The sequence below is a fragment of the Coregonus clupeaformis genome, chromosome 9 (genome assembly GCF_020615455.1).
Source record: "Coregonus clupeaformis isolate EN_2021a chromosome 9, ASM2061545v1, whole genome shotgun sequence".
In the NCBI taxonomy this organism is placed as follows: Eukaryota; Metazoa; Chordata; class Actinopteri; order Salmoniformes; family Salmonidae; genus Coregonus; species Coregonus clupeaformis.
In genome coordinates this window covers 13278423-13294172 of record NC_059200.1, presented here as the reverse complement: position 1 = coordinate 13294172, position 15750 = coordinate 13278423, and the positions used below count along the sequence as shown (strand labels likewise).

The window sequence follows — 15750 nt, the reverse complement described above, 5'->3', positions numbered from 1 at the left end:
ATACACTATTAAACATCACTATACACTATTAAACATCACTATACACTATTAAACATCACTATACACTTTTACACATCACTGTACACTATTAAACATCACTATACACTATTAAACATCACTGTACACTTTTACACATCACTATACACTACATCTATAATTGATGGAAGCTTATTGCTCTTAAGGGAATAAAGGCCAGTTTTTGGAAAGCTTCAATAATTTATAATGGACTCCATCAATAAGACTTCGAAACACACAAATAAACACAGACTGATGGAGATGATTTAGTATTGCAATGTATTTTGATTAATATTTAAGTAGTGTGATGTACGGTAGGTAGTTACATTACCTCAGTGACGGCGAAGCTCCGTTTCCCACAAGGCACCACCTTGTACCACTTGTCATGCAGCATGTCCATGAAGCCGTCTGACTTGTACTGGCTCACCAGCTCAGAGATGTTAGATGTCAGGGGAGAGTTCTGGCGCAGGCCGATGCCATAACCTGGAAACAGATATACACATAGAATGACGTAGAACGTCCCGGTCTTCTTCTTCTGTACTATGGGTGATGAAGACATACAGTGGGGAGAACAAGTATTTGATACATCAGAAAAGCAGAACTTAATATTTGGTACAGAAACCTTTGTTTGCAATTACAGAGATCATACGTTTCCTGTAGGTCTTGACCAGGTTTGCACACACTGCAGCAGGGATTTTGGCCCACTCCTCCATACAGACCTTCTCCAGATCCTTCAGGTTTCGGGGCTGTCGCTGGGTAATACGGACTTTCAGCTCCCTCCAAAGATGTTCTATTGGGTTCAGGTCTGGAGACTGGCTAGGCCACTCCAGGACCTTGAGATGCTTCTTACGGAGCCACTCCTTAGTTGCCCTGGCTGTGTGTTTCGGGTCGTTGTCATGCTGGAAGACCCAGCCACGACCCATCTTCAATGCTCTTACTGAGGGAAGGAGGTTGTTGGCCAAGATCTCGCGATACATGGCCCCATCCATCCTCCCCTCAATACGGTGCAGTCGTCCTGTCCCCTTTGCAGAAAAGCATCCCCAAAGAATGATGTTTCCACCTCCATGCTTCACGGTTGGGATGGTGTTCTTGGGGTTGTACTCATTCTTCTTCTTCCTCCAAACACGGCAAATAGAGTTTAGACCAAAAAGCTCTATTTTTGTCTCATCAGACCACATGACCTTCTCCCATTCCTCCTCTGGATCATCCAGATGGTCATTGGCAAACTTCAGACGGGCCTGGACATGCGCTGGCTTGAGCAGGGGGACCTTGCGTGCGCTGCAGGATTTTAATCTATGACGGCGTAGTGTGTTACTAATGGTTTTCTTTGAGACTGTGGTACCAGCTCTCTTCAGGTCATTGACCAGGTCCTGCCATGTAGTTCTGGGCTGATCCCTCACCTTCCTCATGATCATTGATGCCCCACGAGGTGAGATCTTGCATGGAGCCCCAGACCGAGGGTGATTGACCGTCATCTTGAACTTCTTCCATTTTCTAATAATTGCGCCAACAGTTGTTGCCTTCTCACCAAGCTGCTTGCCTATTGTCCTGTAGCCCATCCCAATCTTGTGCAGGTCTACAATTTTATCCCTGATGTCCTTACACAGCTCTCTGGTCTTGGCCATTGTGGAGAGGTTGGAGTCTGTTTGATTGAGTGTGTGGACAGGTGTCTTTTACACAGGTAACGAGTTCAAACAGGTGCAGTTAATACAGGTAATGAGTGGAGAACAGGAGGGCTTCTTAAAGAAAAACTAACAGGTCTGTGAGAGCCGGAATTCTTACTGGTTGGTAGGTGATCAAATACTTAGGTCATGCAATAAAATGCAAATTAATTATTTAAAAATCATACAATGTGATTTTCTGAATTTTTGTTTTAGATTCCATCTCTCACAGTTGAAGTGTACCTATGATAAATATTACAGACCTCTACATGCTTTGAAAGTAGGAAAACCTGCAAAATGGACAGTGTGTCAAATGCTTGTTCTCCCCACTGTATATACTAAATAGATACAGACACGTAGACTGACTCAGAAAACACTTTTGTTCAAATGAATTGATGTAATCTTAAAGTTGTACAACATATACCATTTACATTCACATTTTAGTCATTTAGCAGACGCTCTTATCCAGAGCGACTTACAGGAGCAATTAGGGTTAAGTGCCTTGCTCAAGGGCACATCGACAGATTTTTCACCTAGTCGGCTCGGGGATTAGAACCAGCGACCTTTCGGTTACTGGTAGTGTTGAACATGCAGTACATGTACAGGTTGACCATAGCTTTATCTTGCTATATTGGCAATATTTGCAGTAGCCCAATACGTTTTAATGTGTGGGTATCAGGTTTGTGCTCAATTGAATTGACTCCCATTTCATTTCTTTGGCTTCTTTTTTAAGGCTTTAGGGTCAACTTGAGGGTTAAACTAATGCATTCTGGGAAATGTAGTTTTTTGTTTGTTTGCGTGGCACATATTGATCAAAATGTACGTAATTAATTAAATATAATACATTTGAATATTCTCATACAGGTCTTGTTTTCCTTGATCATACATTTTAAGACTTTGTCCTGAGTTGTTTCATCGATATTTTAAATGCATGTATGTAATGACACGTTTGATGTTTTATGTGATTTCAATTCTATTTCCTTTCATTCAAATTAGAATCGCACTTCTGTATCCTGTTTACTGCTTCAATTCAAATTCAATTCAAAATAAAGAATTGAATTGGAATTTGATGCATTCAGCTCTGAATTGAGCACAACCATGGTGGGTATAGCCGTATTGCTACCAGTGGTTCTATAGCTAGTGTGAAAAGGAAAGGGGACAGAGGGCATTCCTGGTCTAGTCTGGTTGCCCTTTAGTATGGATATAGCATTAGCACGTTATTTCATGTCAATATACTTGCCTTCAATTGCAAATGGTTTCCCCACGGTGAGTGTCTTGCATTCTGCATCTATAGACACCTCGTAGTCTAGTAAGGCCTTGTCCATGATGAAAGCATCCAGTTGCTGTGGATCATGCCTGAAACGACGGAAGAAGATTTACTACTGAATTGCACATCTGTCTAACATTTGACTAAAATGAACAACATCAGGAAGGAATTATTATTTTTCATTGCAAGTCAATTAAACCTTTAAATGTAGACGTTCAAAAAAGACATCATTGGCTGCTTCATGTTACAAGCCCTGGTGTTAACTCAAGTATCAAAATACTGAAGTTCATATTTTTCAAGAAAAAAAAGTTCCAGTTGGCCAAATGCTTTACCCTGTAAAAATCCAGTGCTTACTAATATATTTAGTTGGAAATAGCTATTAACTGCCTCAGTCTGTAATACCAACATGTTTCAAGCAGACCACCATAGTCCCTGTGCCCAAGAACACTAAGATAACCTGCCTAAATGACTACCACCCCGTAGCACTCACGTCTGTAGCCATGAAGTGCTTTGAAAGGCTGGTCATGGCTCACATTAACACCATCATCCCAGAAACCCTAGACCCACTCCAATTTGCATATCGCCCCCAACAGATCCACAGATGATGCAATCTCAATTGCGCTCCACACTGCCCTTTCCCACCTGGACAACAGGAACACCTACAGTTGAAGTCGGAAGTTTACATACACCTTAGCCAAATACATTTAAACTCAGTTTTTCACAATTCCTGACATTTAATCAGGAATTAAGAATTCCCTGTCTTAGGTCAGTTAGGATCACCACTTTATTTTAAGAATGTCAAATGTCATAATAATAGTAGAGAGAATGATTTCTTTCAGCTTTTATTTATTTCATCAAATTCCCAGTGCGTCAGAAGTTTACATACACTCAAATAGTATTTGGTAGCATTGCCTTTAAATTGTTTAACTTGGGTCAAACGTTTTGGGTAGCATTCCACAAGCTTCCCACAATAAGTTGGGTGAATTTAGGCCCATTCCTCCTGACAGAGCTGGTGTAACTGAGTCAGGTTTGTAGGCCTCCTTGCTCACACACGCTTTTTCAGTTCTGCCCACAAATGTTATATAGGATTGAGGTCAGGGCTTTGTGATGGCCAATCCAATACCTTGACTTTGTTGTCCTTAAGCCATTTTGCCACAACTTTGGAAGTATGCTTGGGGTCATTGTCCATTTGGAAGACCCATTTGTGACCAAGCTTTAACTTCCTGACTGATGTCTTGAGATGTTGCTTCAATATATTCACATCATTTTCCTTCCTCATGATGCCATCTATTTTGTGAAGTGCACCAGTCCCTCCTGCAGCAAAGCACCCCCACAGCATGATGCTGCCACCCCCGTGCTTCACGGTTGGGATGGTGTTCTTTGGCTTGCAAGCGACCCCCTTTTTCCTCCAAACATAACGATGGTCATTATGGCTAAACAGTTATATTTTTCATCAGACCAGAGAACATTTCTCCAAAAAGTACGATCTTTGTCCCAATGTGCAGTTGCAAACCGTAGTCTGGCTTTTTTATGTCGGTTTTGGAGCAGTGGCTTCTTCCTTGCTGAGCAGCCTTTCAGGTTAACTCGCTATACGACTCGTTTTACTGTGGATATAGATACTTTTGTACCTGTTTCCTCCAGCATCTTCACAATGTCCTTTGCTGTTGTTCTGGGATTGATTTGCACTTTCGGCACCAAAGTAGGGGGCCAAGCTGGGGCCAAGCTTCCTGCCATCCAGGACCTCTATACCAGGCGGTGTCAGAGGAAGGCCCTCAAAATTGTCAAAGACTCCAGCCACCCTAGTCATAGACTGTTCTCCCTGCTACCGCACGGCAAGCGGTACCGGAGTGCCAAGTCTAGGTCCAAAAGACTTCTCAACAGCTTCTACCCCCAAGCCATAAGACTCCTGAACAGCTAATCATGGCTACCCGGACTATTTGCACTGCCCCCCACCCCATCCTTTTTTACGCTGCTGCTACTCTGTTAATTATTTATGCATAGTCACTTTAACTCTACCCACATGTACATATTACTTCAACTACCTCAACTAGCCGGTGCCCCCGCACATTGACTCTGCACCGGTACCCCCCTGTATATATAGCCTCCCTACTGTTATTTTATTTTACTTCTGCTCTTTTTTTTCACAACACTTTTTTTGTTGTTGTTTTATTTTTACTTTTTTGTTAAAATAAATGCACTGTTGGTTAAGGGCTGTAAGTAAGCATTTCACTGTAATGTCTGCACCTGTTGTATTCGGCGCATGTGACCAATAAAATTTGATTTGATTTGAAGTACATTCATCTCTAGGAGACAGAACGTGTCTCCTTCCTGAGCGGTATGACGGCTGTGTGGTCCCATGGTGTTTATACTTGCGTACTATTGTTTGTACAGATGAACGTGGTACCTTCAGGTGTTTGGAAATTGCTCCCAAGGATGAACCAGACTTGTGGAGGTCAAAAAAATATATTTCCGAGGTCTTGGCTGATTTTTTAGATTTTCCCATGATGCCAAGCAAAGAGGCACTGAGTTTGAAGGTAGGCCTTGAAATAAAATCCACAGCTACACCTCCAATTGACTCAAATGATGTCAATTAGCCTATCAGAAGCTTCTAAAGCCATGACATCATTTTAAGGAATTTTCCAAGCTGTTTAAAGGCACAGTCAACTTAGTGTATGTAAACTTCTGACCCATTGGAATTGTGATACAGTGAATTATAAGCGAAATAATCTGTCTGTAAACAATTGTTGGAAAAATTACTTGTGTCATGCACAAAGTAGATGTCCTAACCGACTTGCCAAAACTATAGTTTATTAACAATACATTTGTGGAGTGTTTGAAAAACAAGTTTTAATGACTCCAACCTAAGTGTATGTAAACTTCCGACTTCAACTGTACATGTACTTATTACCTCAATTACCTTGACTAACCGGTGCCCCTGCACATTGACTCGGTACCGGTACATTACATTTTAGTCATTTAGCAGACGCTCTTATCCAGAGCAACTTACAGTTAGTGAGTGCATACGTTATTAAAAAATGTTTCATACTGGCCCCCCGTGGGAATCGAACCCACAAACCTGGCGTTGCAAATGCCATGCTCTACCAACTGAGCTACATCCCTGCCGGCCATCCCCTCCCCTACCCTGGATGACACTGGGTCAATTGTGCGCCGCCCCATGGGTCTCCCGGTCGCGGCCGGCTATGACAGAGCCTGAACCATGATCTCTAGTGGCACAGCTAGCACTGCGATGCAGTGCCTTAGACCACTACTGTTCAGTCGTGTGGTCAGGTGCCACAAAGAGGGACTTAGGAAAATTGCAATTGTCTCAGAACAGGGCAGCACGGCTGGCCCTTGGATGTACACAGAGAGCTAATATTAATAATATGCATGTCAATCTCTCCTGGTCCAAAGTGGAGGAGAGATTGACTTCATCACTACTTGTATTTGTGAGAGGTGTTGAATGCACGGAGCTGTCTGTTTAAACTACTAGCACACAGCTCGGACACCCATGCATACCCTACAAAACATGGTTCAGTTCGGTCCTGGTTCGAGTCCAGGCTCTGTCGCAGCCGGCCGTGACCGGGAGACCCATGGGCGGCGCACAATTGGTCCAGCGTCGTCAAAGGTAGGGGAGGGTTTGGCCGGCAGGGATGTGGGTTCGTTTCCCACGGGGGAAAAAAATAAATAAAATAAAATAAAAATAAAAATAAAACAAACAAAAAAACATGTATGCACTCACTAACTGTAAGTCACTCTGGATAAGAGCGTCTGCTAAATGACTAAAATGTAAAAGGTCTCTTCACAGTCCCCAAGTCCAGAACAGACTATGGGAGGCGCACAGTACTACATAGAGCCATGACTACATGGAACTCTGTTCCATATCAGGTAACTGATGCAAGCAGTAGAATCAGATTTAAAAAACAGATACAATTTATGGAACAGCAGGACTGAAGAGACACACACACTTTGAGCGTTGGCACATTGTAATATTGTTGTATCATACATTTTGTATTGTAGATATGTAGTGGTGTAATAATGTAATATGATGGACTGTTTTACAGTGGGGGAAAAAAGTATTTAGTCAGCCACCAATTGTGCAAGTTCTCCCACTTAAAAAGATGAGAGAGGCCTGTAATTTTCATCATAGGTACACGTCAACTATGACATACAAAATGAGGAAAAAAAATCCAGAAAATCACATTGTAGGATTTTTTATGAATTTATTTGCAAATTATGGTGGAAAATAAGTATTTGGTCAATAACAAAAGTTTCTCAATACTTTGTTATATACCCTTTGTTGGCAATGACACAGGTCAAACGTTTTCTGTAAGTCTTCACAAGGTTTTCACACACTGTTGCTGGTATTTTGGCCCATTCCTCCATGCAGATCTCCTCTAGAGCAGTGATGTTTTGGGGCTGTCGCTGGGCAACACGGACTATCAACTCCCCTCCAAAGATTTTCTATGGGGTTGAGATCTGGAGACTGGCTAGGCCACTCCAGGACCTTGAAATGCTTCTTACGAAGCCACTCATTCGTTGCCCGGGCAGTGTGTTTGGGATCATTGTCATGCTGAAAGACCCAGCCACGTTTCATCTTCAATGCCCTTGCTGATGGAAGGAGGTTTTCACTCAAAATCTCACGATACATGGCCCCATTCATTCTTTCCTTTACACGGATCAGTCGTCCTGGTCCCTTTGCAGAAAAACAGCCCCAAAGCATGATGTTTCCACCCCCATGCTTCACAGTAGGTATGGTGTTCTTTGGATGCAACTCAGCATTCTTTGTCCTCCAAACACGACGAGTTGAGTTTTTACCAAAACGTTCTATTTTGGTTTCATCTGACCATATGACATTCTCCCAATCCTCTTCTGGATCATCCAAATGCACTCTAGCAAACTTCTGACGGGCCTGGACATGTACTGGCTTAAGCAGGGGGACACGTCTGGCACTGCAGGATTTGAGTCCCTGGCGGCATAGTGTGTTACTGATGGTAGGCTTTGTTACTTTGGTCCCAGCTCTCTGCAGGTCATTCACTAGGTCCCCCCGTGTGGTTCTGGGATTTTTGCTCACCGTTCTTGTGATCATTTTGACCCCACGGGGTGAGATCTTGCGTGGAGCCCCAGATCGAGGGAGATTATCAGTGGTCTTGTATGTCTTCCATTTCCTAATAATTGCTCCCACAGTTGATTTCTTCAAACCAAGCTGCTTACCTATTGCAGATTCAGTCTTCCCAGCCTTCAGTCTTTCTGGTGTCCTTTGACCGCTCTTTGGTCTTGGCCATAGTGGAGTTTGGAGTGTGACTGTTTGAGGTTGTGAACAGGTGTCTTTTATACTGATAACAAGTTCAAACAGGTGCCATTAATACAGGTAACGAGTGGAGGACAGAGGAGCCTCTTAAAGAAGAAGTTACAGGTCTGTGAGAGCCAGAACTCTTGCTTGTTTGTAGGTGACCAAATACTTATTTTCCACCATAATTTGCAATTAAATTCATTAAATATCCTACAATGTGATTTTCTGGGAAAAAAAATAGTTGACGTGTACCTATGATGAAAATTACAGGCCTCTCTCATCTTTTTAAGTGGGAGAACTTGCACAATTGGTGGCTGACTAAATACTTTTTTCCCCACTGTATGTGGAAGAAGGTGCCATTTGAGACGCAGCTTTAGTCTTTATGGTTGAGACGCAGCTTAAGTCTTTCTGGTTGAGACGCAGCTTAAGTCTTTCTGGTTGAGACGCAGCCTTAGTCTTTCTGGTTGAGACGCAGCCTTAGTCTTTCTGGTTGAGACGCAGCTTAAGTCTTTCTGGTTGAGACGCAGCTTAAGTCTTTCTGGTTGAGACGCAGCTTAAGTCTTTCTGGTTGAGACGCAGCCTTAGTCTTTCTGGTTGAGACGCAGCTTAAGTCTTTCTGGTTGAGACGCAGCTTAAGTCTTTCTGGTTGAGATGCAGCTTAAGTCTTTCTGGTTGAGACGCAGCTTATGTCTTTCTGGTTGAGATGCAGCTTAAGTCTTTCTGGTTGAGATGCAGCCTTAGTCTTTCTGGTTGAGACGCAGCTTAAGTCTTTCTGGTTGAGACACAGCTTAAGTCTTTCTGGTTGAGACGCAGCTTAAGTCTTTCTGGTTGAGACGCAGCTTTAGTCTTTCTGGTTGAGACGCAGCCTTATTCTTTCTGGTTGAGACGCAGCTTAAGTCTTTCTGGTTGAGACGCAGCTTAAGTCTTTCTGGTTGAGACGCAGCTTAAGTCTTTCTGGTTGAGACGCAGCTTAAGTCTTTCTGGTTGAGACGCAGCTTTAGTCTTTCTGGTTGAGACGCAGCCTTATTCTTTCTGGTTGAGACGCAGCTTAAGTCTTTCTGGTTGAGACGCAGCTTAAGTCTTTCTGGTTGAGACGCAGCTTAAGTTTTTCTGGTTGACACGCAGCCTTAGTCTTTCTGGTTGAGACGCAGCTTAAGTCTTTCTGGTTGAGACGCAGCTTAAGTCTTTCTGGTTGAGACACAGCTTAAGTCTTTATGGTTGAGACGCAGCCTTAGTCTTTCTGGTTGAGACGCAGCCTTAGTCTTTCTGGTTGATGTTGTTTAATGTGTGATTTAAGTGCCTTAATGTGTTTGGACCCCAGGAAGAGTAGCTGCTGCCTTGGCAGGAACTAATGGGGATCCATAATAAACCCCAGGAAGAGTAGCTGCTGCCTTGGCAGGAACTAATGGGGATCCATAATAAACCCCAGGAAGAGTAGCTGCTGCCTTGGCAGGAACTAATGGGGATCCTTAATAAACCCCAGGAAGAGTAGCTGCTGCCTTGGCAGGAACTAATGGGGATCCATAATAAACCCCAAGAAGAGTAGCTGCTGCCTTGGCAGGAACTAATGGGGATCCTTAATAAACCCCAGGAAGAGTAGCTGATGCCTTGGCAGGAACTAATGGGGATCCATAATAAACCCCAGGAAGAGTAGCTGCTGCCTTGGCAGGAACTAATGGGGATCCATAATAAACCCCAGGAAGAGTAGCTGCTGCCTTGGCAGGAACTAATGGGGATCCTTAATAAACCCCAGGAAGAGTAGCTGCTGCCTTGGCAGGAACTAATGGGGATCCATAATAAACCCCAAGAAGAGTAGCTGCTGCCTTGGCAGGAACTAATGGGGATCCATAATAAACCCCAGGAAGAGTAGCTGCTGCCTTGGCAGGAACTAATGGGGATCCATAATAAACCCCAGGAAGAGTAGCTGCTGCCTTGGCAGGAACTAATGGGGATCCATAATAAACCCCAAGAAGAGTAGCTGCTGCCTTGGCAGGAACTAATGGGGATCCATAATAAACCCCAGGAAGAGTAGCTGCTGCCTTGGCAGGAACTAATGGGGATCCATAATAAACCCCAGGAAGAGTAGCTGCTGCCTTGGCAGGAACTAATGGGGATCCATAATAAACCCCATTAAGAGTAGCTGCTGCCTTGGCAGGAACTAATGGGGATCCATAATAAATACAAATACAAACTATCAGCACTAAAGAATATGCACTGTTTTTGAAAGAAACCCAGTCAAGCAGACACAGTTTGCAATTCTTTGTCAAAATGAATGGATCTTATCATTGCGAAGCAAGTGCCAGTCTTCCCTCCCACAATGGGAGAAAGATATTGTACATTTCATCAACCCGATCTCAGCCCCCAGATCCATTAACTCAGCTCTGCTCCACAGAAGATGTGAGATGACTTGAGAAACAGTCACACCATAACACTTCCTCCTCCATGCTTTACAACCATAACACCTCCTCCTCCATGCTTTACGATGGGAACCACGCATGCAGAGATCATCCGTTCACCCACACCGCATCTCACAAAGACACGGCGGTTGGAACCAAAAATCTCAAATTTGGACTCCAGACCAAAGGACACATTTCCACCAGTCTAATGTCCATTGCTCATGTCTCTTGGCCCAAGCAGGTCTCTTCTTCTTATTGGTGTCCTTTAGTAGTGGTTTCTTTGCATCAATTCGACCATGAAGGCCTGATTCACACAGTCCCATCTGAACAGTTGATTTTGAGATGTGTCTGTGACTTGAACTCTGTGAAGCATTTATTTGGGCTGCAATTTCTGAGGCTGGTAACTCTAATGCTACTTGCTGCAGAGGTAACTCTGGGTCTTCCATTCCTGTGGCGGTCCTCATGAGAGTCAGTTTCATCATAGCGCTTGATGGTTTTTGCGACTGCACGTTCAAAGTTCTTGAAATGTTCTGTATTGACTGACCTTCATGTCTTAAAGTAATGTTGGACTGTCGTTTCTCTTTGCTTATTTGAGCTGTTATTGCCATAATATGGACTTGGTATTTTACCAAATGGGGCTATCTTCTGGTTAACCCCCCCCCCCTCTACACAACTGAATGGCTGAAACGCATTAAGAAGGAAAGAAATTCCACAAATTAACTTTTAAGAAGGCACACCTGTTAATTGAAATGCATTCCAGGTGACTACCTCATGAAGCTCGTTGAGAGAATGCCAAAAGTGTGCAAAGCTGTCATCAAGGCAAGGGGTGGCTATTTGAAGAATCTCAAATATAAAATATATTTTAATTTGTTTAACACTTTTTTGGTTACTACATGATTCCATATGTGTTATTTCATAGTTTTGATGTCTTCACTATTATTCTACAATGTAGAAAATAGTAAAAATAAAGAACAACCCTTGAATGAGTAGTTGTGTCCAAACCTTTTGACTGGTAGTGTATTTCCATTAATTTTTTCAACTGATACCGTGACCTTCTCATCTTTCCATGGAGGGGGCATAATATCTAGGCCAAACCGTTTGGACACTACAGACGATTTTGTGAGAATACAGATTTTTTGGGTGGGATGACTCATGGTCGGACAAACACCGGTCTAGCTCTGTCACCTGAGGGGGTTTTAAGTCAACTCGAGGCAGACTCAAGCAAACTCCAGGCAGACTCAAGCAAACTCCAGGCAGACTCAAGCAAACTCCAGGCAGACTCAAGCAAACACTCAAAGGCAAACTTAAGCCAACGCTCAAAGTCACTTAAGGCTGACTAAAGCCAACACTCAAAGGCAGACTTAATAGCGATTTAAGGCTATTTTCATTGCAAATATTGGCTAAGCAATAGGCAGACAGGCTGGCAAATGTCAGTAATGTGCTGTCTATGAAATCGTGGTAAATGATGAACTTTGAGAAGGGAAATACAGTTGTAGCCTATGTTACACAGAGTGTTCTATGATACGCAGAGTGTTCTATGGTACGCAGATTGTTCTATGGTACGCAGATTGTTCTATGGTACGCAGATTGTTCTATGGTACGCAGATTGTTCTATGGTATGCAGATTGTTCTATGGTACGCAGATTGTTCTATGGTACGCAGATTGTTCTATGGTACGCAGATTGTTCTATGGTACGCAGATTGTTCTATGGTACGCAGATTGTTCTATGGTACGCAGATTGTTCTATGGTACGCAGATTGTTCTATGGTACGCAGATTGTTCTATGGTACGCAGATTGTTCTATGGTACGCAGATTGTTCTATGGTCGCAGATTGTTCTATGGTACGCAGATTGTTCTATGGTACGCAGATTGTTCTATGGTACGCAGATTGTTCTATGGTACGCAGATTGTTCTATGGTACGCATATTGTTCTATGGTACGCAGATTGTTCTATGGTACGCAGATTGTTCTATGGTACGCAGATTGTTCTATGGTACGCAGATTGTTCTATGGTACGCAGATTGTTCTATGGTACGCAGATTGTTCTATGGTACGCAGATTGTTCTATGGTACGCAGATTGTTCTATGGTACGCAGATTGTTCTATGGTACGCATATTGTTCTATGGTACGCAGATTGTTCTATGGTACGCAGATTGTTCTATGATTGTTCTATGTTATGCAGATTGTTCTATGTTAAGCAGATTGTTCTATGGTACGCAGATTGTTCTATGTTATGCAGATTGTTCTATGTTAAGCAGATTGTTCTATGTTAAGCAGATTGTTCTGTCCCAATGCAGCTATCTAGGCACCATATCAAACACAATAATGTTTGTTCAAATAGCCGCAGGAAGGGGGGGGGGGGAGATACGTAAAACAATGTTTGTGTAAAATAACACGTGCAGAACGTGAATCGGGTCTTCAGATCTGGGGAAAAAATATCCATAGGGGCAGGGTGGTTACCTACGGATCTGCAGTCTCAGACAACATTTACATGGGGTAGCTTTGTGGGTGGTTACCTACGGATCTGCAGTCTCAGACAACATTTACATGGGGTAGCTTTGTGGGTGGTTACCTACGGATCTGCAGTCTCAGACAACATTTACATGGGGTAGCTTTGTGGGTGGTTACCTACGGATCTGCAGTCTCAGACAACATTTACATGGGGTAGCTTTGTTTAACTAGAGTGCTGGCCACAGACTTTGTAAATCTGTCTCTCTGTGTCAGAGTATTTTATGTAGGACTTTCTGACATATTCAGAACAGTTATTGAGTCTCCCGTTGCCTGTATTAAGCTGGTACTGTATAATCTGCATAATGGTACTAATGTTAAAGCTGTGATGAGTCAGTATTGTATAATCTTGACTCACTTCAGATGTTCTATTCCATCTGGGGTTGCTGGTACGTTGTATCGTCTCATGTATTCGTGCATCTCTGGAAAGCTTTTCTTCAGATAATCCTCTGCACTGCTCTCCCGGACCGTCGCGAAGCGGAACCCCTGTGATGGGTGATGAAGCTGGAAGAATAGACAATATGGAAATGTTACTGTGGTTTCTCACCTCCTGGAACTCTTACGGAGTTCTCTCACCTCCTAGAACTCTTACGGAGTTCTCTCACCTCCTGGAACTCTTACGGAGTTCTCTCACCTCCTGGAACTCTTACGGAGTTCTCTCACCTCCTGGAACTCTTACGGAGTTCTCTCACCTCCTGGAACTCTTACGGAGTTCTCTCACCTCCTGGAACTCTTACGGAGTTCTCTCACCTCCTGGAACTCTTACGGAGTTCTCTTACCTCCTGGAACTCTTACGGAGTTCTCTTACCTCCTGGAACTCTTACGGAGTTCTCTCACCTCCTGGAACTCTTAAGGAGTTCTCTCACCTCCTGGAACTCTTACGGAGTTCTCTCACCTCCTGGAACTCTTACGGAGTTCTCTCACCTCCCATACCTATTCTAAGCTTGATTGCTGTCTGGTGTTCTTATTTCTATTAGTCGTGTTTTTTTATCTGACCTTTTTGTTGTTTTGATTACTGTATTGTTAAGAAAGAGCAAGAAAGGCATTTCACTGTACTAGTGCACGTGATAATAGAAACTTCAAACTAAACTGTGATTTGTAATTTAGATTTATAAAGGAGTTGGGTTGTCTCACTGCTTTCCTATTTTGTAGACAGGACAGTGAAAGGCTGACAGGAAAGATAGGAGGAGAGGGTGTGCTAGAATAGCAGTGGGTCGGATTCCAACCCACTTTCACACTGGGACGTGTTACCATAGCCGCGGGAAGTAGGGATGCACCCCCTCAAAAATCAGAAGAAAAAAAATACTGTATGTTCATATAATTATTTGTGTTGTTGTTGAAAATTGTATTTTTTTTTCACAAAAATAGAGCACTGGGCCTTTACTAGTCCTGTGTTAGCTGTACTAGTCTCCCCTCAGCCCCACCCCTATGAACTATGAACCCTATCTTTCCATACTCACCAATCACAAATGAGGCACTATTTATGCATGTACTACAAGTAGGACTGATCTACATACCATTCATTTGTAATTTGATAGGAGGTAATACGGCTGAGTTGTCTACCCTTACCTTTGGATCGTGTATTCCTGAGAGCTGCTCGAAGGTCTTCTCCCCCACCATGACGGCGGCCAGGTTCGCTGTGTAGGTGGAGAGACAGAACAGGCAGAAGATAGCCCAGAGATTCATGAGGAACCGACCCGTCCAGCACTTAGGAGGCTTAATGGCGGCGGTACGGCCGAACAGGATGGCATAGCAGACGTTCAGAGCCGAGGAGAAGGAGAACACCTTATCTCTGTTCCTGCCTCGCGGCGTCATCCCAAACGGGCTGTTCCACTCGTAGACGGTGAGGAACACGGCCGTGACGTGCAGAGAGACGAAGATCCCCAGCCACATGGACCAGTGCAGGGGCCACATGAAGGCCCCGATGGGCGCGGCCGTGTCCCGGCTCCGCACCAGGATGCCCAGAGAGGTGGAGAAGAACGGGGAGGTGAAGTCTATAACCCTGCTCCGGGCCGAGTTTATACTGAAGGATGTGACCGCCAGGTGGGCCGCTCCGCTGAGAAGATCCCCCACCAGCCCTGTCCAGCGCCCGTTCTTAAACCCACCGTACTTGCCGTCGCCTACAATATACAGGTCGAAGTCAAAGCCCATGTCCTCCGCTAGTTTCTCCAGTAGATCGATGCAGTAGCCGTAGCAGCATTTCTTATACTCAATGGGAATGCTGTCATTAGGCCCCTGCATCTGGAGGAAGAGTGACTGGAGCAGGGCTGTGTTGTTGGTGAGGGGGTCCAGGCAGAGCTGACCAGCGGGACAGAGACCGTCCTCATCCACCTCCCGGGTGAAGACGAATGGGTGCTCCACTAACGTCACCACCCGGAGGTGGAGCCGCGACGGGTACCGCCAGTCCCCTCCTTGGTGGGGTGTCTGTTTGTTAGACCAGGCAACACAGTCCATAAGGGAGAGAGAGAGGGAGAAAGGGGGAGGGAGAGAGGGGGAGGGCGGGAGAGGGAGGGAGGGAGGGGGAGGGAGAGAGAGGGAGAGTGGGAGAGGGGGGAGGGAGAAGGAGGGAGGAAGAGAGAGAGAGAGAGAGAGGGAGAGACAGAGAGAGAG

The 15750-nt window shown here is 44.2% G+C and overlaps 1 protein-coding gene across 1 annotated transcript in view; it reads right to left on the bottom strand.

The window, feature by feature from the left end:
- LOC121574502 (glutamate receptor ionotropic, NMDA 3A) overlaps positions 1-15750 on the bottom strand; it is a 100938-nt gene that overhangs the window by 12384 nt on the left and 72804 nt on the right. Inside the window, exons 5-8 of the mRNA XM_045222752.1 lie at positions 14710-15564; positions 13499-13644; positions 2917-3032; positions 347-498 (exon numbers count right to left, since the gene is read on the bottom strand). Coding sequence (XP_045078687.1) covers positions 347-498; positions 2917-3032; positions 13499-13644; positions 14710-15564 — 1269 coding nt within the window. The remainder of the gene's footprint in view (positions 1-346; positions 499-2916; positions 3033-13498; positions 13645-14709; positions 15565-15750) is intronic.